The sequence below is a fragment of the Anas acuta genome, chromosome 2 (assembly GCF_963932015.1).
Source record: "Anas acuta chromosome 2, bAnaAcu1.1, whole genome shotgun sequence".
Taxonomy (NCBI): domain Eukaryota; kingdom Metazoa; phylum Chordata; class Aves; order Anseriformes; family Anatidae; genus Anas; species Anas acuta.
This window is the reverse complement of record NC_088980.1, coordinates 130,972,503-130,998,857: the sequence shown is the minus strand read 5'-3', so window position 1 is coordinate 130,998,857 and position 26,355 is coordinate 130,972,503. Positions and strand designations below refer to the sequence as shown.

Here is a 26,355-nt window from a genome sequence, read left to right as displayed (position 1 = left end):
AAGCTTCCTTTTAGTTTTTCCCCTTTTCTTTGATTATGCTTTAAGTCATTAAGTTTTCAGTCCCCTGACAAGCACAGAGAATTGTACCATTTTTTGGTAAGGACTTCTTAAAAAAAAAAAAAGGAATAAATACAAAATATTAGCAAAAAGACTTCAAAAACAACTGACTAAACAAGATAACTCACTAAGACTGTTTGAAAAAATAATGATGGTATAATTTGTTGGCAACAGGCTTGTAACTATCTAAACCAAAACCACTCCATATGAATTTCCCTGCCTACAAAATGAGCATAAGCTGCTTGCTTCCTTTACGTAAGTGCTTTTCAACTACAGGTCTTGAAATATAAATCTAGATTCTGCAACAGCAAACTAATCTGAACAAAAACCACAGTTGACACTCCTCTGCCTCCCACCTCTTTTTCTGTACTGCCACTGGCATTCCTCTGATCTTGCAATGAAGGCTGGTTAGAGAACCAAACTTTCAGAAAACTAATCTTAAAAATTGTACAGATTTCTGTCCACTTCAATCCTTGAACCAGATCTCGAAGTCAGAGAAGCTCCAGTGCCAGGAAAATACAAAACTACTTATATAATTAGCAGTGCAGTACAGTACAGGGTATCAGAATGATCATTTCTGCATACCCAGTTCTGAAGTTACAGGTCATTTATGTAACTCAGTTTGTTACAGTTATTTATACACTTGATCCAGGTGGCCCCATCTATGCTATTACTTATACTTGATTATGACAATTTGTCATGTTATCAAATTACCTGATCCTTACACAAGGTTAATCAATTTCCCCACAGAAGGTTCCTCTCATTTCATTAATGAAAATATCCATTCTGGGGACAACAATGTTTTGTTTTGTTTTGTTTTTTTCTCAGATAACCTGGTCTTCTTTCTACCACCCAGTGTGCTGCATCTTTCTTCAGATATGTTTTTTTTTAAGACATGGTATCCTCCTGATGCTTTTCAAGTTTTAGTCAAGATAGACTCGATATATTCTTAGTCATGCATTCTTTCTTACTTCAGGGTTCCCAGATTTCTCAGGAACCCTTGAAAAGTTCAGGTTATGTATCAATGGTAAAATAACACATACATATATATATACACACACACACACATATAAATGTGTATATATATATATATATATTTATGCATAATATCTAACTACTTGCTGATAACATTTTTTACATTTGGGTAATTAAGACAGCAATACAGCAATTGTCAAGCTTGTTAGCCTAGATTCATCCTGCTTATCTTTGGACTACAATGGGTATTTCTTCTGCTTTCCCATGCCATAAAAAGAACAGCTAAGACTGATGCCGATTATCACATTCCTGACCAGTTCTTATCCACGAATAGCAAAATACAATCACCTATGTGGCCTGTCCAGCATTAATTAGGAAAAAAAAAAAAGCATCCCCAACGCAGTCAGAAATTTTCAGAGTTGTTTGTAGACCACTGTCTCCCTTCCAGTAGATTACTGGGATGACTAAAATCTACCTCAAACTGAGAACAAACACATTAAGAGGAAAAAAGTAAACAGTCACAATATGCAACATTGCACTCATTTTCACTGCAGTTCATTAAAACTGCCCATCTTTTTTTGTAAGACTAGAGTAATATATGTTCCACTCTACAGATGTTGTGCCATTAGCTACTCGCTCCCAAGCACAATTCCTTACATTTTTCCCTACTGTTGCATTGCAACTTATTTTTTTCTGATTTGAAAAGCTCATATAGTTCTGTCACCTAACTCATTCCACCATTTCTACCTAGCTGCAATTCACCTACGCATGTTATAGTCATACTCGTATTCATAACCTTCCAGTTAATTAAGATATTGACTACACTGATCTATTTTTCACACTGGTTTCAAATTTATTTATTTTTTTATAATATGTATATTTCACAGTAAAAATCACCATGACAAAAATCACTACTTGCCTGTTACTTGCATCTGTAACCTGCCATTATGGTTGTTACTTGTATCAGATCTTGGTGAGGCTGTGGCCATGTCAGAGGCTTAGGCTTTAGCCTAAAAGAAAAAGCACACAGATGCTTATTAAAAAGTACTCGTCTCTGCATGTTAGTTGCAACTATAAAAAAAAGTATTCAACTAATCACCAAATTACCAAATGTTACTTCTGTATGACAATTCAGTATTATTTCATAACACCAGTCCAAAAAAAAATTACTTTGCAAATTTGTCACACCTTACACCTTTGAGCATGCCGAGGCACTTCAGTAATGCGTATGTTTAGAATACATTTTATGAATACATGCACACTTACACAGTTACTTGCTTAAAAAAAAAAAAAAAAAAAAATCAGCTGTGACATCAATGCTCCTATCTATCTCTAGAAACTATGCCCATGGTCTGATTTCAGATGAGCTAAGCACCCACAACTTCAAGTGAATGTGTCCAAAATGCTTATATGTTTGAAAATCAAGATGCCGCAGCTGCACCACAGGTGATTTAGACAAAGAAAATTTGAATTCTGTTCTAGGACTTGCAACCAGCTTTCTGCTGGTCCACGTACCAATCGCCTTCCTCCTCCATCGAGGCAGCAAGTACTTTGTGGGGACCACCCCATCTTACCCTTCAGCAACTAACATACTGGGGCTCTGATCTTAGCTAGGGCATCCCACCACTTGAAGCACGTGCACACCGCATCAATCCCTTCCCTTCAAATTACTACACTGGAAACAAAGCTAGAAATAAAGTAGGCTATACATTCGGTTTATTTCAATACTTGATTTTAATATCCATCATAGCTGGAAAACGTAATTCACAAAGATACACAGATCTAAATAGAAGTACATTATTGGCTGCACTTACTAAATCATAAGTCATTTTTGACTCCCACCAATTATGCATATATTTTTTGTCAGATGTGGCTAGTACATTTCCACCTTCACCAATGACAATCAGTTGTTTCTGCAAATCAGTGGAAGGTGTTGCACTTTTGTATTTTTAACAAACAGGTTCATAGCCCACTGAACCAGGTTAAGTTCATCAGGTTAGGAAAAACTCCTCAGGTTAGGAAATTGTTTCCAAGTTTAAAGGTACAGATATGAGAGGTGATGCAGATGTGATACTGGTGGCACATTTACATCCTTTCTGGCAACAAAAGCACATAAGCATGGAAACATTTCCAAACATTCACTTTCAAAATGCTCCATGGCACAGATTTCTTTCAAAAAGCAGTTACTTTCTCAACATCAAAGCATCTCTTTTAATGGGTGGAAGGGACACATTGTCTTTTTGTTGGTGTTGCTGTTTGTAAAATATCTGCTGGGTAGTATACTACTGACAGCCACTTGTCGTAACAGAAGGTCAGCAAATACATAACACTTGTTGCTTTGTGAAAGAAAAATACATAATTCATCGTTGTTTGACAGCACGTTGCCATGAGATAATCAGCAAAGTATTGTAAAGATACTGCTACTTAAAGGTCTTGCTTCCATATCATTAACCACATCAATAACATCCTGCAGCACTTTGTGCACTTCTGGCTCCAACTTCCTTTCTGTAATAGCCTGTAATGATGCAGTGAGTCAATTTCACATCTGGTGCTCTCTCTAACCTTACCTGGTAATTCCCCAAACCCATTTTTTTTTTATTATTTTTTTTTTAAACATCAGTCAAACCAGGCACTCCATCAGTGGTTACAGTTTTCCATAAAAAATGTTTTTATAAGCCATTTACTGGTACAAATATCTCTTCTCTGGTACATCTTTCCTTTAGTGGCTTAGTTCATTGTCTATTTCCTTATCAAAACAGAATCTAGCAAATACCATAAACTGAGGGATGTTAGAAACATTTATATTTACATCCAAGTAAACCTCACACAGTGCAATTTGTTCTAGTACTTCTTTCTTCAGATCTTCAGTACTACTTTCTGTGTGTTTTCTAACAGTAATTGCTAACAAAGAAATGTATTTTAGTTGCCATATTCTTTTCCATTTATTATGTCAGACATTTTTACCACACCAGGAAGAACAAATGTTTCCCCAGTATATGTGGCTTTTTTTTTCCTTTTGTTATTATGTAAGGAATCTCAGGAGGGGTTTCTCTGAAGATTTATCATTATCATATAGTGAAATCTTGTAGAGTACTGGATTGCAAACCACATGACTTTAAACAATGCAGAAAAAAATTGAGAGGTTAGACTTTGTGTTTTAGATGCTTAGTTTATAAATGCCTTGGTAGTCATGATGGTGCTTCACATTATCATTAGCTAATATCTCAAGATACAATAGAGATGAGGTTAATCATTAAAGATGGTGACCTGTATTTGAAATAGTCTTCTTGATACTTTTGATTTTTCTTTTGGTCCACTTCTTGTCAGATTTGATTAAATTGTCACTGTTTTTACCTCACAATATGACTGACAAAGAGTTCATACCTGAGGTAGGAGAAGCATCAGCTCTGCCATGCTCTTGTTCACTCATGCTTGCATTATTAGTACTACCTTCAATATATGAAAGGTGCCACTATGGAACACCCACCCCCCCACACACCCCAAGCTGCACAATACCACCTTGTCCCCTCTTGAAACCGTATGAGATGCAAGACCATGTTAAGTATTACTAAAGTTTAATTCCACCTCCCCTCCGAATCACAGAATGTGTGAGGTTGGAAGGGACCTCTGGAGGGCATCTGGTCCAACTCCTGCTCAAAGCAGGGACAATGACAGCCAGTTGACCAGGACCATGTTGACCTTCATCCTCTTCATGGTCTTCCACTGGACTCCTCTGAGTGCATGTATGTCCACGTCTCTTGCGCACTGGGGCCCAGAACTGGACCTAGTACTCCAGATGCAGCCTCACCAACACTGAGTAGAAGAGAAGGATCACTTCTCCTGACCTGCTGGCAACACTTAGCCTGATGCAGCCCATAATAGCATTAGCTGTCTTAGCAGGAAGCGCACATTGCTGCCTCACGTTCAACTTGGTGTCCACCAGGACCCCCAGGTCCTTTTCTGTCAAGCTGCTTTCCAGCTGGGTGGCCCCCAGCATGTACCGGTGCCTGCGGTTACTCCTCCCCAGGTGCAGGACTTTTCCTTGTTGAACTGTATGAGGTTTCCATCAGCCCATTTCTCCAGCCTGTTGATGTCCCCCTCTAGATAGCAATATGACTATTGCATGTCTGTCATCCATGGATTTACTGAGTATGCACTCTTCACCGTCATTGAGACCATTAACGATGACATGAAACAGGACTAGACCTGGTAGACCTCACTGTTTGCTCATTCAGCCCATACTTGAGCAGCTTCCCTATGAGGATCTTATGGGGGACAGTGTCAAAGACCTTACTGAAGTCCAGAAAGATATTATCCACTGCTCTCCCCTGACCTGTACCAGGCCAGCTGTTTCATCACAGGAAGTTATCAGACTGGTCAAATATGACTAGCCTGTGGTGAATCCATGCTGACAACTCCTGATTTTCTTCTTCCTGTGCCTGGAAATAGTTTCCAGCATTAGCTGTTCCACCACCTTCCCAGGGATCAAGGTGAGGCTGACTGGCCTGTAGAACCCTGCATCCTCCTTGTCCTTCCTGAACATAGGAGCAACATTTGCTTTCCAACAGTCTTTCGGCATTATCCCAGTTGCCACAACTCAGCAAAGATTATACAGAATGGCCTCACAATCACATCTGATTGCTCTCTCAGCACTTATGGGTGGATCCCATCAAGGCCCATGGATTTATCAATGTCCAGCTTACTTAAGTATTCTCCGACCTGATCCTGTTATACCAAAGGCACATCTTCTGTGTTCCAGCCTTTCACCCTAGCAGGAATCACAGGTCCCACTGGCTATCTCCCTGGTATTGTATTCCTATTACTTCAGATAAAACACAAGTCCTAGGATTTTCTTCCCACACCTAAACGGATCATCTTGGGAGCCTCCCTTTAAAGACCACTGATACGGAAGGCATTAAGCAAGCAACACACGCAATCAATTCTGCAGCAGCTAAAGTAAACTCTTCACAAGAAAACACAATCTGCACTCTAGTTTTGATCATACATGAAAAAATTAAGTTTAGGCATATTTTTGTAACTGACAAATCACAATCACTTTTATATATATATATATTTTTTTTCCTCCCCCTATTGTCCTCCTGCCCCATTCCTGGAGGTGTTCAAGGCCAGATTGGATGGGGATTTGAGAAATCTGGTCTGGTGGGAAGTGTCCCTGCCCATAGCAGGGGGTTGGAACTGGACGATCTTGAAGGTCCCTTCCAACCCAAACCATTCTGTGGTTCTATGACTCAACTTGCATAGGTCTAAAATGCTTGGGGTATTGCTTTGAGTTGTTTTATTTTGGTTTTGTTTCCTTTTAACTGTACTTTTAGTGTGTACAAATCAAGATAAATAAATAAAAACAAAAACTGTGTCAAAGTCCCCAGGAAGACAGGGCAGACAGCTCATTGCCCAACCTACTTAGGCTTCAGGTTTCAGGTGCTGATTTATCTGCAAGACATAGAGCCGGCCCTAACCTGAATTTCTGGCCCTGCCTGCTCCTAAGCTATGAACTGAATTTGGTGTACACATTTACCAATGGCCCGATAACACTGAAATGAAAACTGACTACACTTAGCTTTGTATCTTTCCCCATCAGGGGAAAAAAAATGATGACAATGGCCAGGAAAAAAGACATTACAATGCCAGGAAGCTACCAACGTATCAAGGACATGAAACGGAGTTAGGCTTGGCTTTGCCTGCGGGACTCCATGTTTCTGTGACAACTACACGACTACGTCCCTACCATCAGTGCCCCAATGTTCTGCTTCTGCTGCCCCTGTAAAAATCAACATCCTTTTATAATAAATGCCTGTATTAAATTCTTGACAATATGGTACACCTAGGTACATGTACACAGCAATGATTACAGTTCTAAATTTTTTAGAATGCTGTAAATAAAATACTGCATTAGCACGCATGTCAAATACTATTTAGAAAAATAAAATATATGCAGCTGCCAAAAAAAAAAAAAGAGCATTTTCTTTTAAATAGACATCACTTTCAGTATCAACAATACGTGAAGGAGATCTTTCATCATATTTTGTGTTCAAAATGGCTTTTGAGCAAACTAGTTGAATTAAGTACTTCTGGTCACTTCATGGTTTAAAGATTCCAAAGCTGCAGACCTCCCCATCCTTGCTTAATTAGGAATTAAGAACTGATACAGAATTAATAGGGGGAAAAATCATTCAGTTTTCTAAGTCAAATTAGGAAAATTTATCAATTGTTTTTCTAGTAACTTATTTTTTAGGAATACATCAAAAAAAGACAATGCTTCAGACAGTTGTCAGTTACTTCAATCAGTAACCATTCAAATCAGCTACTACATTTTTGAACAGGGCTAAAAAGTTATTGTCAAATCAGGCTTGATCCGGGTTGGTTCTCCTGGAAGAAGAGACAGCTTGCTCACCTCATGTTTGTGATTTTCATTCAAGGTCCAAAACAACAAAGAAAAAAAGAAACTTAATTGCCTGATGCACATTGAGTAACACTCACAGTTGGACAGGTCTTTCTTCCAGGTAAACAAAGCCTTCAGGAAGAAAAGCCAGCCAAGTTATGTTGTACAAGATGAAGGATCTTATCGAGAGAGTTGAAATAGAAACACCTATTACCCTCTGAAGGCTGTTCTGGACAGAGGACAAATGCTGCTGCACAGTCAAAGACGAGAAGTACAAACCAAAGCTTATCCCCTCAGGAAATTTCCTCTAACAGGCAAACTACTACTATGATGCAGCCACAGAAATAAAAATAATAAATAGATAAAAAGCAATTTATCATTTAAGTGTTTCCAGTAGTGACAAAAATAGCATTAGTGACATTGTGTAAGGTGCTGGTGGTAGATTGCCATATACTAGAAAAGGACAAGACACGAAGAGCATTACTGGGAGCATAAAGACAGAGTAGTCTAACAAGAATTAAGGCTAAAGTAAATTTGATAATAATCTAGAAATACATGGGAACACATAGGAAACAAACGTAACGGCTACTGAAATAAAATACTGCTTGCAAAAAACCTCAGGCTTCTGAGAGTGCAGGCAATGCTGCACCAGACAGAGAGCAAGCATAAACACAGGCTGTGTGAAACTAAGCAGGGACAGTAAAGAAGTCACATAACAGAGGGCCTGACAGATTTGCTGTAGGATGGGATTACACCAACACTGTTTTACCTCATTAGAATAAAAAAAAAATCATAAGCTGATTAAAAAAAAAAAAAAGGTCATGCAACTAGAAATTATTCAAAGAAATACTGAAAAAAATAATCCAAGTTTCAAGGAATGGGAGACTCCCATCTTTGTAAGCCAGAAAACCCTACATCTGCACAGCAGAAAATAACCAAAACTTAAACTAAACAAGTTGTCCGATCTTGATTAAGGAGGGGAGGGGACGGCAGTTACAGCAAGTCATTAAAGTGATGATACTCATCTGGAGGACCGAGTTTTCATAACCAGAGACGTCAAAAGCAAAACACCAGTACTTTCTTGATCTTATTTGCAAGAAAGTCTAGATGAGAAAGAGAAACAGCTGCTGAGGAAGCACAGAAATATGCTATAATAAAATAATATATAAATATATATATTTCCAGTAGCTCAAACCCTAGCTACTAGTGCGCAAGGAACCGTATGTCCTATAGGCACCATTTACCGCCACGTGGTACGCAGCCCCCAATTCCCCCCTCCCCCCCCCGTTTTTATTTTATTTTTTGCTACTCAAAATAAATGTCCAGTTTAGCTACTAAACATATTGATTAAGGCTTAAAATGTTTGATGTTATCTCTGTATAATCTTAAAAAGAGGATTAAATACAGCAATGTAAAGGGTCACTATCCATGCACTTATAATCCTGCTGAACATCACTGGATTAATTCTAACAAGGGCTACAGCCATAACACATCCCTGACTATAAGCTTGCTACATCTCTTTATTCAAGTGCCTGGGCTAAGTTTCATTGCTGTAAGAGATATGAAGCTTTACTTTCTGAGCTGCTTCACTGACACACACAGAACCCCCCTGGGCCCTAAAAATGAATTCCTGGGCCCCAAAAATGAATTAACAGAGTCTTGAGAGCCACATAAAGTTCACAGTTGTCACAAACTTCTTTCTGAACCATCCTCAACATACATAACCACTACATTAGCTCAAAGAATACAATCTCTCTATAAACCCCTGTAGCAGATACATTAAAATTAGTGTTAATTTAGTTTTGTATACAAATTTGTGTAATTACAGATCAGCTAAGACAAAGTAAGACTCTACCTAAACCACGATATATCCTTTAATTTTTTTTAATTGAAGGCTCGCTTCCTGTTTCATGTGAATCAACAGTTTCATGGAAGACAGTCTAATTAATAACAATATTTTAGATTTGCAATTCTGGGAAACACTTTCTCTGAATCCCAAAATGCTATTAAAGCATCACAAAAAAAAAAAAAAAAAAGACAATTACTTCAGTGGATATTGCATTACTCTATTTTTAGTCTTTAGTAGATAATGGACTCATGGAACTTTAGTAGTTATCTTTTTATGACACTGCCCATTTGGTAATGGTTGCACCTGGCTGATACTTTCTATCGTGCTATACTAAAACAAACAATAGCATTTCTTCTAAAACTGAGAGATAAAAAGTATCATTGGAACAGCAAATACATATTTATGAATTAACAAATCAGGGAAATACCAAGAAAATACTTATCGAAGAAGCTCTGAGTGAGGAAGATGACGTTACAATTTTTTGCAATTGTTCTAATATACGTTCTGATGTCCAATTAATGAAAACTTCAAGGATGTTGGAGTGTTTCTCTGAAACACACCCTACCTTAGCATAAGCTGTCTGGCCATACTGACAAAAATGTAATAAAGTGGGTCACGAAGCCAGTCACATGAGCAGATGCACACACACACATTCTTATGACGTTAGTCCACTTAAAAATAAAAAAACACACATGCTGACATAGCCAGGAACTCAGAAACCATCCATAAAGCTGAAGTTTTACTTCATATGCCAATTTGGACTACAGCAACTTTTCCAGTTTTAGTTTCAGACATTTAGATCAGATATTTATACAAAACTATGGCAGAGAACTTAAGAAGTCACTCAGCTGACTGCAGTTTCAGCCAGTACAAGAGAGAAGATTGAATAGAAAATAAATGTAATTGCCATTTAAAACAAGTTATATGCAATCACAATGTATTTTGCTTAGTGATCATGCTTTAATAAACGCTGATTTATGCTCTTGCTAATCTGATGCTTCTGTTCCAGAAACAATACAGAACTGGATGGATAAGGGAATGAAAAATAAGCACGAATACAGACTATACCAGGAATAAGTACCGTCAAATCAAAAGCCTTCCTGAATCCCCCCAAATCGAAATAAGAAAACTTGAAATCTAGCTGTATAAATGCACTAGGCAAGGACAAAGGAAGTAGATATGCAAAAAGCCTAAATGTTACTAGCACCTTTCATTCAATTTACTTTAAGTGTAACTAAGAATACAGATGGGTAAAATTCTCACAGTGTCATAAGTATTATTTTTCTTGTATGAGAGCATATCCTCCGAATTCAAATGGAAATACAGACCAAAAAAATCTTTTTTCAAATTATTAATTTTTTTTTAAAACAAGGAAGCACAGCTATTTAAGTTTTTTCCCCTGTAAGCAAAAAAGGTATGGTGAGTCAACCACTTCCCTGGACAGCCTGTTCCAATGCCTCACAACCCTTTCAGTGAAGTGTTTTTTCCTACATCCAACATCCAACCTAAACCTCTTATGGCACAATTTAATGCCACTTCCTCATCTTATCATTTGGTGCTTGGGAAAAGAGACCAATCCCCACCTTGCTATAGCCTCCTTTAAGGTAATTGTAGAATGCAAAATGTCTCTACCAAAAGCACAGTATTTTTCTAATTCTGTTAAAGCTAATTGAAAGTTTTCCTAATTAACTGATTAAAAAAAAAACTGCCAGTGCAGCTGCGTTCTTTTCAGAGAAGCAGTAATTCTTTATAATTAATAATAGTAATAAAAAAAAGGATATCTCCTTTTGACATTGGAAAAAATCCATCTCAGAGCTGATTATACACAAAGAGACCAAAGCAGGACTTTATCCTTAAAACATTAAGAGAGATCCAACCTTGGAACTAGTATTCCCAGACGCCCTCCCCTCTTAACAATTCCCATGGTTCTCCCGGTACCCAACATATTAAGTGCATCCCTGAGCAATAAATGTAGAAATGTTCAAGTGTATCTACAAATACAGCAAATATTTTAAATGAATGGTCGTTCACTGGATCCTAAACATAGCACTCTAATGCCTTACCCAGCGCACTGAATTCTTGCACTTTGGCCAACTAATCAATGATTGCACAGTAGAATATCTTGCAGACTAATCATTACCTCTGGTCTCCCAGTCCTCATGCCCAAGGCAGCCCACAAGACACTTTCTGAAACAACCTCGTGACAAAGTTCTGCCCACATGGGGCCTGCTCCTCTGGATATCTGGAATCACACATTTGACAGTTAGTTTTATGGCACATTATAGATTCTCCTTCCCCTTAATAGCCTCTTCATGTTTCACAACCTGAAGAACACCTGTCATTTTTCCCCCACCATATACACCACTTTTCCCCATAAACACCATAACTTCTAATCCAGGGATGCCATTTTCCCTCTCAGATATCTCTACAGTGCATACCTAACTAAATTTGGAACTATTGCTCTTTAACATCCAACCTGCAAGTTTGACATGTTTGTTTCAGATCTGGAGAAGAATCTGTGTACCCAAAAATGCATTGACCTTTATTAAACTGAGCCGGACAGCCAGCAAATGAGTATTTGTACAACTCTCGTCTTGCCTACAGCCAACACTAACAAAGGAGTTCTAAGAAATGACACTCCCTAAATAGATAGCTTTGGTAATCAACAACTAAAATTACAACAATACTTGCACCTAGGCAAATACAAAACTTTAAAGTCAAAGCTTTATTTCCCTGAGCTCCACCAGCATGTTTGCGACTGTAAGAAGCAATGGAAAGCCTACACTTATCATCAAGGGATATCTCCTATAAACACTAATAGGGCCATCTGAGAACCATTAAAGTTTCTGCTTGATATTTGTAACAAAATTCATTTATTGTTCTTTACTTCCTAAAAATCTGATCTGTCCTCTTCCATTTAAGATGTTCTCCACCATGTTAAGATCTCCTATTACCGGCTAATTAAAAGGTTAGCAATTCCATCCTCCTTTCTAACCAAATATGAAGTAACTAAGAATGTATTGTGAAGCCAAGAAGGTACTTTATTTTAGGTGTGATCGTCTAGGGGCATGGACAAGAAACAGTATGTAAGCCAGTATTAGCTTTTATTAACAAATAATTTATCTGTATATGTGAGGGGTGAACAATCTTCTCCTATGAACAGAAGCTTAAAGTAAGAAGCTATATCCATGAGTATCTTATATATTTAGTCAAAATACTTGATGGTTAGTTTTGATTCCTTTCAATTGGATGCCTGAATTTAATATAAGCATACACTGGTTTATAATTCTCCTTTTCGGGTATAACTAATTAACTTTATTAACTTTAATTAACTCCTACTAAACATACAGAACGAAGGCAAGGTCCAAATTACACAAACAGCTCTAACCTTTGTTTTCTAATCTGTCTGCTTTACTTTGAAGAGTTTACATTCTGTCAATTTAACTCAATAGATCTGTTTATATGACACTGAAATGTTGCATTTTTTCACAGAATATGCCAAGTTCCTTGTCTTTTGGTATTCTCCTTTTGCCCTAACACAAACTGTCAATTCCCAATCAAATTTCTTTTTTTTTTTTTTTTTTAAACCTGCTTAAGTTCAATCACTTACTATTTTTAAGACCATTATATTTTGTTGTTTTCACCTTCAACTTTCAGTCCTATGGCTATTTTTGTCTTTGAATAATCTAAGTCATAGGACTAGATTGTAATATGGTGACCATCACTTGCTGAGCAACAAATTATTTTCTGTGGCACCTACTTCTGGTTCTGAACTTCAGTCAACCAAGTAGCAGTACTCCATCAGACTTGTAAATATTAACTACAAAAACAAATGGATCTGGACAACAGGAAGGAACAATTGCAAGTACTTTTCATTGTTTCAAAACCTTTGTAATTGTAGGATATATTCCATGTTAATTCTGAACACTGAAAACTTCTGGAGACTGAAGTGTTCCTGATACTTAACATTCAGTATATAAACTGCACATTCACTATATATAATCCTGTATGTTTCATTTACATCAAGCCCATGGAGTGTCCTGATGGGCAGGCATATACTGTTGGCTTCCTTAGAACCTGCTTTGTCAGTAGCACAATTTCAGCTTCAGCAGTCTCCTCCTCAGAGTCTGTAAGGCCCCGTCAGCAAGACAAGGCTGTAGTTTTTGGCAACTAACAGCTTCTCCTGAGATGCTCCAACATTCACAATAAACTGCAAATATTTTGTTAGTAAGTTCCAAGTTACCAGCGTTATAGCAGACCGAGACAGATCTGAACTGGCAAGCAAACTGCTACTCTTCTTCAGACACTGGGTTTGATGCAAGTTTTTCTGTACATTAATTCATCTTTCTCAGGCCAACCTACATGCAGTTCTTCCCCACCCCCCACTTCGAGCAAACAAACCTTTGTCCGTTCAGAGTGGCAGCAGGCATGGAGAGCAAGCTACATATAAAAATATTTCATTTTCTGTCATTTCTCAAGCACATCGACTGACCGTTGTTTCAGACGTGGGAATACCGAACCATGCATTAACTGTAACATATTGCCAGCCGCATAGTAGGGGCTAAGAAAAAATACAGTACAATTACAGAGGTTTACAAAACCTATTTTTGAGAGGGTTATGCAAGAGGTCTAAACAAATCACAGGCTATGAATCCACGGCACAAGTCTGCCTGCTCTGTTTTGTCTTATACTTAGACTAGCAGCTCCCTGGCAAAGACCTTTTTTAGCCTGTTTTCCCAAGCAAACATCGCATGTATGATTCATATTGTCCAACCGCCTCTTCCCACTCTTCCTTTCATCTCTATCCCTCTAAATGAATCTGTTCACCACCAGATTCAGTTTAACTTAACTGAAAAGTAACATCCTCTGATACACTTGGATCCCAGAAGCTTCATGAAAATCAACAGCTAGGTAGAGGAAAAAGACAATTTCCTGCACTTGCTGAGCAAAGGACTACAGCATGAACTAAAGTTATCCATGCTGCCTGGCCCAAAGACAGACAGAGCTATAAATCAGTCTAGGTTGCTGCTGTGTACAGTGGATTTTTTTTTTAAACTGTAAGAAAGGTCCAGAAGAAGAGGAGAGAATTGTGATGATGTAAAAAAAAAAAAAAAATCATGAGGCAAATTTCCCCAATCACAGAACAACTTCTGTGACAAAATATTTAGGGCACACCTTGCTTATGAATCATAGTCATGATGATGATTCTTGATCCTACCAGAAAAATCACACAACAAAAAAACACTAAAATGCCTCCTCTGTGTATTAGATAGGCCCCCCCTCCCACAAAGTAATAACCCGAATAAACAACTTCCAGGTATCTTGAATAGAACAATGGTCACAATCCATATATCAAGAAATCTGGGGTGAGTATTTCCCCCCTCATTTTAATATTCAACTGAATAGCTTCCACATCTGTCAAAATCCCACATACATCATATACTGGTTATAATTAGTCTTCAGTCTCTCTGGGTTACCTTCTGCTACGGGAAACCCTAATGGTACTTATAAATTATTGTGTATCAGACCTGCATTGAGAGCCATGAAAGTAATGTAGTAAAACATATCCCTAAAATATCAGCATTTTTAGTCTATCTGCATGGTGAACAGAAAACCTGACTGCAGTCACATGGAGGTACATTGATATTAAATTTAACACTGTATGTAACGTGTTACAGCAATACAGGAAATGGAGAAGTATTTGGGCTGCAGAGCAGGCAGGCAGCCTGAGCACATACCACGAGTGCCCAGATAGCTTATAAAATCCACTCGCATCACCACAGCCTTATTAGTCACAAGAACCATTACTAGTGTAAGCATGTCCCTACTGCAGGCACAGCAGAACTAACCAAAAAATTCCAAAGGAACACTGAAGACAATGACAAAGAGCTTTGTTGTTTCTGCTGTGCCCTCATCATCCCTCCCCCTTGGTTCTGGGGGGGTTTGAAGAACCCATGATAAAGCAATACCAATTACAAGAAATGCATTAATACTGTCTCGCAAAATAGGTCTTTCCCAGTCTCTCTGTTGTTTTGGTAAGTCAGTAAAAGGCAGTAAGTCAATACTCAAAGAGAAACCTGCTTAGTGTTAAGGGCTGAAACAGCAGAAATGGTCTTTGCACAATTTTTGGCAGTAAGAGGTTTGATGTGATCCACCTCTCAACAGCTACCTCAAAAAACAGCTCAGTAAAGGAGAATTCACTGAATGTTCCCACTCTTTCCTCCCTGTGTTTGCTTTTTATAACGTGCTATGCAAGCCTCCTTCCAGCTGTCAATCTCAACAGTGTTAAACATTAAAACATGCCTGTCCTAATTCCCAGCACAGAGCCCGCCAGTCTTACCTGTTAGTGAGATCACTCACCCAAGCATTGTCCCTGTTTTTCAGAAGGGCCCTCCAGTCTGTAGAATCCTCTAGCAATAAACCTGGTCCTTAATAAGGTGCACAGGTGATAAACCCTCCTTAAAACAAAGAGCAGCCTATTTCTGCTACTTATTTTCCAGTATGATTCTGAGATAACCCAATAACAAAATGTAACTACTTTATGAACACTTGTCCCATACAAATATTGCAAGCTGAGAAGATAAAAATTAGTAATATATAAGCCTTACCAGAAGCACCTTGTATTCCCAAGCGTCAGTACTGAAACACATCAATATATCTGAAATCAAGTTTAGTTCAAAGCTACAAATGAATCAATGAACTATAAGAAAAGAACTTAAATTCTGTAGTAAAACAGTGTTGGAAATATTGATTACATTTCTCCATTTAGCACATGACAATCATGAGGAATGCAGAAATACGCTCACGAGGGTCTGTATCCTTCTGATACAAAGCAAAAGGCTATTTTATAAACCTGAAAGCATTACCAGCTAATTCTGGAGAACACTGCCCTGAAAACTTCAAAACCAAGTGACAACAAACACTGCACAGCAAAGGCCACCCAACTCCCCACTGCAGGAAGTCAATTTCCAAATTGTTCCCCCATTCTTGTTCATTTTAGAGCAACTTTTTAGGACAGATATTAGAGGCAGGGAGTGACAAGAAAGAGAAAAGCATCACCAGCACCCCCTAACTTAATCATGGCCAACATAACTTTTTTGCTGCAAATCCTTTCAGTCCATAAATGCAGTAAGTGAATTTCTGAGGAGTTGAGGGGCTATATGTAATGGAATTTGCACATTAACTATTCCCATTTTCCACAAACCCACATTTCTTTGGTTTATCTGGCAATTTTCCAAAAAAACATGTACTTCGAGATGTTACCTCCAAAGAACAGCCCTGATTCCAGAGTCAACCTCCCAGAAAGGTCCCTCACAACAGCCATTGAGCCTAACAAACCAGTCAAAAAACTACACAGGCATAAAATTCTCATCGTAAATACATGATGTTTGGATTCAAAGACTGCAATATATTGCCTTGAGCTGCCACACAACAGACTAAAATGTGCTTGACGTATTCCATAATACCACATGTTTCACATCTATGTTACCCTGCAGTAAAAAGTTCCACACCTAAGCTTTGTGAAGAACCACTTCCTTTTTTCTGTTTTTCAAAATAATGCTTACTAGTTTCATATGATATGGCCTTGCTTCTGTTGCCTTTGGTAAAATTTATCAGAAAATACACTAATAAATCACTCTATTGTTCATGCCAGTCTTGGTTATTATATCCTTCCTTCTTCCAGTCTGAAGAGTATTAAGAATCCTTAGTCATTCTGTAAGTCTTCATCCACAGAAGTCAGTCATCCTTGTCCTGATGACACACTATTTAAAGACAGGACAAAGAGAGGGTAAGATCAAAAAATGCACAAAACGTTCATTTGAGACTGGAATATACCATGGGTATAAATGGTGGCATGATGATGTTGTTAGAATAGAACAGAGAATAAAATAAACATCTTCTCCATCAACCTTTGAGACATCAACTATTTAAGCTGGGGGCGAGAGGTAGTGTCAATCAACATCTAGAAATGTGTTCTTACTTCAGCCCTCAGGGTGGGAGAATAGGACACTTGAAACAAAATTTTCTAGGATGTAGGAAAACAAGCCCAAACAGCATCTCTTTGCAAATTAAGATCTACTTCCTCTGATCTTACTTTCTTACGCCTTTTCGAACTTTGAAACTGAAGCAAACAATGTTAATAGAATTACCAAACATAAAGAAGCACATCACCCTACCCTGAAAACTGTCTGTTCCAAGTACTTGAGAAAACAAAGCATAAACCAACTAACCAAGAAATAAACAAACAAAAGCCTGTAGTGGTCAGTCTAGAATAATACATTCATAGGACATACTTAGAAACATGATTAGTCCACATCCTAAACTGTAAAGTCTATAATCTTTTTTATTAAAGCACCTACTATTTATCAACACATCTTTTCCTTGTCCATATCTGTTCCTTAGTTTGAGTCGTACATCAGCCAATCCCAACTGAACCTTGTAACAACTACTTCCCGACAGACTACCCTACTCAGGTTTTTGAAGTGTGCTCCAGTATCTGCTTGTTTAGTTACACGGCAGAAGGTTAAAAGCGCAAGCTGGAATTTACTCAGACTCAACCTCATTCAAAGGTCTGCTGGCCTCTGCTGAAGGTGCCCTCTTCCTCCAGTTCTTTCAACCTAAAAAATAAGCTCTACTTTCCAGTTTGTTTGCACAGACGCAGTACTAGTTTTCTACTTGAATTGGTTATTTTCCCTATCAAAAAATTGAATACAAACAATCAAGAAACAAGTCTGTTTGCAAAAGAACTAAAGATAGGAGGTCCCCATATAATACAGGGACCACCTGACATACAATGGTAACATTTAGCAGTTTCTGAAACAGCTTATAAAATAAATATAAAAACTAGTATACAAGCTAATCTATAGTATTTTCCTAATACATTCCAACATTTACATTTTAGTTCATTCCCAATCAGATGTTTTCATAGAGTAATCTGTAATTATGTCAAGCTTTTATTACTAAGTACTCAATTTACACCCCATTTTGATGAATAGTTCTAGCTACTTCTTCCAGTGTGCATTAAGCCTCGTATGTTAGCAAAAAAAAAAGTACCCATCATGATGTATTAAGCTAGCCTGTTTTGTCCCTCTGAAGTTCCCACTTCTACTACTCAAAAAATAATTTCACAACCTACAGATTTTGACAGATTTTTTTTATTTAAATCTCTTTTTAGAAAAAGGACAAATAACCACTTGTACATCCAATCCATTAGTAGCACTTTTTTTTTTGCCATATAACAAGCTAAGATTCCAACTAGTTTTCTACCTCAAAACCATTCCCTTAACAAAGCAGTTTTATTCACCATTCCATGACAAGACAGCCTTGTCATAAACTTCTCACAAGACAGGCAGGTAGGGATTTTTTTTATTATTATTTTTATTTGTAAATGGCACACAGATTACATCAGTCTTCCATCAGATTTTCAATTCTAATTGAATTTTTTCCCATTCTTGTAACTAACATCCAAAAGTCAAAACACACTTTAAAAAAAAAGTCTTTCCAGATACTAAAGTAGGACAGCACTCATTTTTTGAAAAGATAACAGTGCAAGAATGTAGCTGGAATTGGGGAAGAGGGAGGAAAAAAAAAAGTGGCAAGAAAGAAGGCATAAAAGGAACTGAAATTCAAGAAAAAAAAGTGCTTCCACACTTCTATCCTGAGGGGAAAAGAAAAGGGAAGTGTGGCAACCCTGCTGCTCTTCATCTTCATTTCAGCTTTCCTCTTATGTTTAATTTTGTTTTTTGACTGTTATGCACAGATTCTCTAGTGTCAGCATGCATACTAGAAAATGCAAGAGTTAATTCAATTTACCAGCTAGTAAAAACAAGGTCAGATTTTAAAACGTATGTATCCTGATCTGTTTGGCAGTTTTAGTTTACGCATACAAAAAATACATTACATCTTACTGAATTTCTCAAGAATGAGCAGAGCACTGTGTTTCAAAACTGTACGTGTGTTCTTTTTCTAGTTCTAATGCCTGAACATATTGTGCAATTTCGCAGATTAGGAACATAATCTTTCCTGTTTACTTTTCCCTATTCTAAAACCATAGCTCCTTTGATTTGACTTATACTGAAATATCACTGGCTACATTTAAATGTATATACAGTCCAAAATTCTCTCAAGATCCAACAACATGAGAAACAGAGGAAAAGTTTCATTTGTGGTGGTGTTTTTTGATTTGTTTTTAAAAGGATTCTGCTAATCTGCTGCTCCATTCAAATATTGATAGTAAAAATCTCATTTAGAAACCCCAGTAACTAGAAACGTGTACAGAATATACTTTATGCACTTTCCTCTGTGCATTCACAGAAGCACAGACAAGAGGACAAGAGCTCTCTCCTGCCCACTTCAGGTTACAATGTGAAGATCCCAGAATGTCTAGAACAACAAAAAAATTACTTTCCTCTGTTTATTTATTTATTGTTCTCTTCTACCTCCACAATCAGCAACCTAACTCTGAAGTTCTATTAAAAAAAAAATCGTATGGAATGATTCTGTGCTTTAGAACCACCTGAGAAGGTCAGTTACAAACACTTGTACTCTGTGCCATTTATATCCAAGATAAATGGAGAGAAAGTGCTACTGTGTTTTCAAGAACAGATCTTTATATTTGGAGGAATTATTCCAAAGTGATTTCAGTCAGCGAAAAATTCCTTGCTTCAGACATCAGAGGTTGAATTTTACTACAGAAGTAATTAAATAACTCCCAGTTAACATCTCATGTGATGGATGTTAAGAGGTCTTCAGGTTTTGAACTGGTTACAATCGAGTACCCTCAGACCCTCGTGACTTGAAGTAGAACATTAACATTTCTCACATATTCCAGCAATAAGAAAAATGATGATAAATACAAAAAAAATCAAAAGCTCAAGCAGATAATCTGCTTTGTTAAATACATGCTTCATTCCATTTTTTATTAAAGGCTTCTTTTAGTCAAAAGGCCTCATAAAGTAACATTACCCTCCAAGCAAAATTCAGTTTATTCTTCAAAGTCAAGACACTTGTAAATTAAATCTGAATTCATATTCTCATTAAATACGACTTTGAAAGTGCTTTCATGACAATATTGAATTACCAAACGTTACGTTACATGACAAATCCTCAAAATTGACTGAGAGGTGAGGGATTGAAAAATAACTTGTTTGCCCTGTATCTAGAGAACCACTGCAGTATACAGTCATGCAAACCTGCAGTCATTAGTTACTCCATACCACATTCCACGTGTCTAGTAGCTACCAAGAACTACACGTAATACAAGGATAAAGGTTTCCCTGAAATGTTAAGTAGGAAAAACCATAGCACACTCCCAGGTAAACAATTCTGACATACTATAACTATTTTGACAGCTCATAGCTCCTCTGAGTCCCTCATGTTATTCTGTAAAGCAGCATTAGGTTAAGCAATACAAAGCTAAACTCAAACATGCTTCTGGTTAAACTATTAGGTCCTGAAACACAGTAAAAACATACCCCAGAAGGCAGCAATTACGAATTCCCACTTAGAGAAAATAATTAAAAATAAAAAACTCTCCCTTAAAAAGATACTATTGGAAATGTTAAGCAATAATAAACATGTCATGCCACTGCTCTGCAGGAAAAAAAGAGAGTGCACCACTCATACAATCTGTTCTTTACTACAAGCCCTCAGATTGCCTCTTCCAGACCACACCAACTCCTTTCCAATGGGGAAAATGAATTTCTCCCCCCAACTAAACCATTTTCCTTCGAGAAAATAGAGGTGAGATCCCTGAAACATGTACTGGTCCCTCCTGTGACTAGTTTAGGTCACTACAGAACATCCTAGCTCTGACCTAACACCTACAAGGAAACCAAGTGGCCTACTGATGCAAAGAAAACAAAATGTTAAAGAAATGCCTGAATGTAAGCAAATCCTGCTCTCTGCACTTGCACGTAAGCTGAAGGAACAAAGAACACGTCCCTCGCCATGGCTTAACTCGGAATCCAAAGAAAGCTCCACAGCTCTAAGCTTACATAATTTCATAAGGACGGCAAAAAATGACAGGATCTGGTTCGACACTACCATACAAAGTAGAGAGCACCACCACCACCCCTGCCCCCCAGTTTACACATTTTTATTCAGGAAGGCATACTGGAGCAGCTTATCTACTGACTTAGAGTCTTACGCAATTGATTAAGAGCTCAAAAGCCACTTTTTAATTGAGGTGAATGCTACACTGTGCGGAAGCAGGTAACATAGCTTAAAATATATGACATACTTCGAGTAGCTTTACTCTTTCTCTTCAGTCTCCATCACGACAAAAGAGAAAATCTTAAATTAAAAGTAGCTTCCAACAATCACTGAAGCACAGCTTGGAGGAAGCCATCCCAGCACAAATGTCTGCACTTGTCTGTACCTCTGTCCACTCCCCCTCCAAACCACATCATTTTTGCCAATTAAATTCTAGGATGGACTTGTTTTTTTGTTGTTGTTGCTTAGTTTTAAGCTAACGGTGTTTGGCCTAAGTGCACAAATGGTAAGCCGTATTTATTAATTGGAAATGGATAGGCCATTAATTTTTTATTATGGTGCCTTGGATTTCAAATCTACTATTTTAATGGCATAGGGCAAAACTGAAGGCAAACCAACTTCCTGTGACAGATGCTGGGTTTGGACACGAAGAAGAGCTGGAGAGAAACAGAAGAACTTCCACACATATTCTTCTCAGAGAGAAACCAGGAAAGCGGGTGGAATTTCCAGCTTATTAAAGTTCCCAACTTGATATGGAAACAATAAGCAACAGAACTAGCAGATATTCCTCTTCCTTCTACAGAGCCAGGAAACGAGACCGATCAGCTCAGAACCCTGTGAGTATTCCCCTGATTTAAGAAGCACTTGTAGACAGGTGATTATTTTAACTTTATTGTCAACCCTTAAACAAGAATACATGCAAACTCACAATGTTTTGTTCACTGATGTTTAGCAACAAACATACGTTTCAAAAAAAAAAAAATTATATCCCTTTTGGTAATAAGCTGTTCCATACTGACAGATTAAATCTGTCTTGGTACATAACATTGCTTTCATGTTTTCAGGTATAATTATGCATTTAAGAGAATTATCTTACAGTATCATTGGAAAAAGACTACTGATAATGATAAGTTACTCAAACTAGAAGCATTTACAGAATCACATCTTCACTTTAACGATGAACATACACACCAAGGAAGCGATAAAAGGATTCTAAGCCCACAGCTTCACAAGCACCATCAGCTAAAACTATTTCTAGTTGTCCCAGTTGAAAGCACCTTTATCAAGTTTCCAGACAAACTGTGCTTTTACAACTGTACAATGTTTCTCAAAAGGAGGAAAAATACACAGATATTTTCTATTTTTTTTAATCTTCACTGGTATTAATATTCATGAGAAATAATAGTTCAGTTTAAATCCACCAGCTTACTCAAATAAGGCAACACACACACAGAAAAAAGCCCAGGTTAATGAAGAATTATTACAGCCAATCATTAATCGTTTCATTCCTCTGACAAGAAAGGGATTAAAGCAGAGTATGAGTTTTAAAGGGAGACACTTATTACTATGAAGGCAATATTGTCTTTCATGTGTATGTTTATAAATAACTCGGCCACCTCCATCAAGTGACAGTTTTATTACTGTCACTTGCTAGATGGTAAACTCGCACAACCTGGGCTTTTTATGCAAAGTTTTCTATATGACGCAGGTTCTGTGTGAAAATATGGTTGAAATATGAAAATCTCCTTTTGTTTCATCCAAATACTGAAATTCCACACAAACACCGAAGAGCTCCCATTAAAACTAGGCAGCATGCAGTCCTTGTCCCTCCGATGCACAGTTTAAACATTTATAGACCTGGGAGCAGAGCTAGATCATCCTACTTCAACTTGGAGGAGAACAGACGTTCCCAGCATTAGGCTTTACAGAAAAAAATCCAAGTAAATAAACACTGACACCAAGTTGTAACATTTTGCCACCACATAAACAGGGACGGGCGACACAAACAGACCCTTCGAGGCGCTGCACCCAGACGGTGTGCTCGGTAAAACAGGCATGAGGAGGACCCCGACAGCCCTGCGGACACCTCAAACAGTGGCAGCGAGGTCCCCCCTCCCTGCTGTACCCCCCTTTTGGGGAGCACAGCGACGAGGGTGACAGCAGCCCACGGTGCAGGACAAACCTCTCCTCACCCCCTCCTGTCCCCAGGCCGCCCCCCAGGCCGGCGAAGCCGCACGCCCCCCCTGCCCCTCGGCCCCCAGCCCGCAGATAAGCCGCCGGGCGGCTCCCCACAGGTCGGGTCCCAGCCCTGGGCCGCGATAAGCCGGGTTCCTCCCCGTTCCCTTCCCAGCCAGGTGGGGGCCGAGGGACCCTCGGAGCCCCCTGCGGAGGGCGAGGGGCCGGGGCGCGGAGGGAGGCCGAGGCGGCGGCGACCTGGCCCCGGCTCCCTTCGCCATTTTAGCCCCCACGCCCATCGCGCGGTGACAGGGGCGGCCCGCAGCCGCCCGGCTCCCCCCTCCCCCGCGGATGGGAAGAGGGTGGGTGGGTGGGTGGGTGTGAGGGGGAGAAATGATAAAATGAAATAAAAATAAAACAACCCAAACCGCGGCCGTTTCGCTCGGCAGGCCGCCGGGCCAGCCCGCAAAGCGGCGCAGCCTGTTTTGTTTCCTTACCGTGGCTCGCAGCCTCGCAGCTGCCGCCTCCTTCTCCTCCCCCCACCTCCTCCTCCTCCTCCTCCTGCTTCGCCTTCCTCCTCCTCCTCCTCCTCCTCCTCCTCCTCACCCCTCGGCCGCCGCGCAGGATGATGCCATCTCACCGCGGCAGCGGCGGCTCGCCCACAGCAACCCCCCTCCCGCCGCCGCGGCGCGCCCCCAACGGCCGAGCCAGCCTCGTGTGCGCGCCCCCGGCACGGGCTGCGGGAACCGTGGCGGAGCCGCCGCCGCCCGGGCGTCAGGGCCCGCTCGGAGCCCGGCAGTGCGCAGCGGCGCTGGGAGGGACGCAGAGAGGGAGGGAGGGAAGGAGAAAGGAGGGTCCGGGCCGAGGCTCTTCGCAGGGGGACAGGGCTTCTGCCGAGCGCCTGCCCCGGGCTGAACCAAGTCTGGCGGCGCGGCGGGGAGACGAGCGGAGCGGAGCCGAGCCGGGCGGGGAGGAGGAGCCGCGGGTTGGGGCGGGCGGTGCTGCCCCCTGAGGGGGAGCGCCCCGGGAAGGGGCTCCCCCGCGGACAGGGGGGTGGCGGCTGGTGGAGGTCGGATCCTGCTCCCTGAGGGGGATTCGGGGCTCCCCCCGCAGCTGCACCTGGAGCACGGGGCCCCGGCATGGCTGAGGGAGGCACGGGCTGTCCCGGCGGGGCACAGCGAGAGGCTTCTGCCTCACGCCGAGGGGTAAACGGTGAGCTGCGAGGAGCAACAGCTCGCAGCGTGGAAGCCTGAAGGGACTGCCTGAAGGGACACGAGTCCTGTGAGGAGCGGCTGAGGGAGCTGGGGGTGTTTGGTCTGGGGAAGAGGAGGCTCAGGGGAGACCTCATTGCTCTCTGCAACTACCTGAGAGGAAGGCGTGGGGAGCTGGGGTCGGCCTCTTCTCTCAGATGACTAGTGATAGGACTAGAGGGAATGGCCTCAAGTTGCACGAGAGGTTTAGGTTGGAAATGAGGAGACATTTCTCCTCAGAAAGAGTAGTCAGGTATTGTAACGGGTTGCCCAGGGAGGTGGTGGAGTCACCGTCCCTGGGGGTGTTCAAGGAAAGGCAGGACGTGGCACTTAGGGACATGGTTTAGTGGGTGACGTTGGTGGTAAGGGGCTGGTCGGAACAGATGATCTTGAAGGTATTTTCCAACCTAAGTGATTCTGTGATTCCAGCCAAGTCTGGCGTTTTGTTGGATTAAAAAAATAAAAATAAAAATCCAGCAGCCTGACTTGGGCACACAAAGTCCTTCAGGTTGCGCACAGAAGTACTGCTTTCCAACCTGTTTGTTCTTTATACAAGATCTATAGGAGTACCACAATGTTTGGAGAAGAAAAAATAAACATGTAAAATTCAACTTAAAGAGTTTTCTTTGACTGGCCTTCTCTACAAGATAATACTAGGTCTTCTCTTCACTGGTAACACTGGTACAAGAAAGCATGAAAACTGTGGTAGTACGAGTATTTGCACACTACAGCTGTGACAGATGTGAGCTTCAGGCTTGCAAAATCCATCATGGGCCGTAAGGCTCCCTGGTTTTAGTTAGCAACCTAATTAAGCCATCTGATTTGCAGAATTCAACAAATAATGTTTTCTGTGCATCAACTAACACATTTAAAGAATGCAATCCTGCTTTTGTTATGAGATTGTCCCAAATGAACTACTGTCTTACTCCAAGGAACTACTCTTACTGTCTTTCGGAGTCTGCCAGTAAGGTCCATCTCTCTTTCCTACTAACTTATTTTTTTTTTTACCTGAGGTAAAGCAATCTAATTGAAATCTAGAGTAAAAATGCCAGTACCTTTGGGTGGGGACAATTCTTACAGGAGAAAAAATTATGTTGAGGAACTTTCCATTGGATGCATCTTTGCATTCTCAGCATTAAAGGACTGGTGAAGGTGTAAATAGCAACATTTCCATCTTGCTCTGTACATAATTCTCCATTTCTGAGGTTCTCCTCTTCCAAGGCTTTGCTCATTACTTATGTCAGTAATCTGATACTGGTATTTCATGAAAAATATGAGCATTATTTCTTCAGAATAGTCTATAAGTGTAAAATTATTAAAATTACCCTTGCCTTATGAAGTATGAAAGTGTGTAGCGATTTGAGACAATACTCTGTATGCAAGTTGTGGGCTTCTCTGGCTTTCCTCCTCTGTTTCAAAACAAGCTTTGTCGTACATTTGTCTCACCCTGGGGAACAGTGACATTCCAAGTATTATTCCCTCTTAAAAAGACATTTGATACACTTCTGAAAGCAAAAAGTCACAAGTTGATTAATAGCACAATTTGGGTTTTAAATGTCTTATAAAACCTCAGGATTCTTCCATTTTTACAACCAGTTTTAGGGCAATAGGTAATAAATAAAAGTATATGCATAGTGTTTAGAAACTATGCATGG

The 26,355-nt window shown here is 39.7% G+C and overlaps 1 protein-coding gene across 5 annotated transcripts in view; it reads right to left on the bottom strand.

Annotated features, from left to right (window-relative positions):
• WWP1 (WW domain containing E3 ubiquitin protein ligase 1) overlaps positions 1-24,402 on the bottom strand; it is a 60,556-nt gene extending 36,154 nt beyond the window's left edge. The window contains exons 1-3 of one of the 5 annotated variants that reach the window (XM_068672213.1): positions 23,948-24,402; positions 11,422-11,523; positions 1,952-2,042 (exon numbers count right to left, since the gene is read on the bottom strand). In XM_068672213.1, coding sequence (XP_068528314.1) covers positions 1,952-2,021 — 70 coding nt within the window. In that variant the 5' untranslated portion in view covers positions 2,022-2,042; positions 11,422-11,523; positions 23,948-24,402. The remainder of the gene's footprint in view (positions 1-1,951; positions 2,043-11,421; positions 11,524-23,947) is intronic. The other 4 variants (XM_068672214.1, XM_068672212.1, XM_068672216.1 and 1 more) reach the window with 4 other exon arrangements.
• Between the last annotated feature and the right edge of the window lie 1,953 nt (positions 24,403-26,355).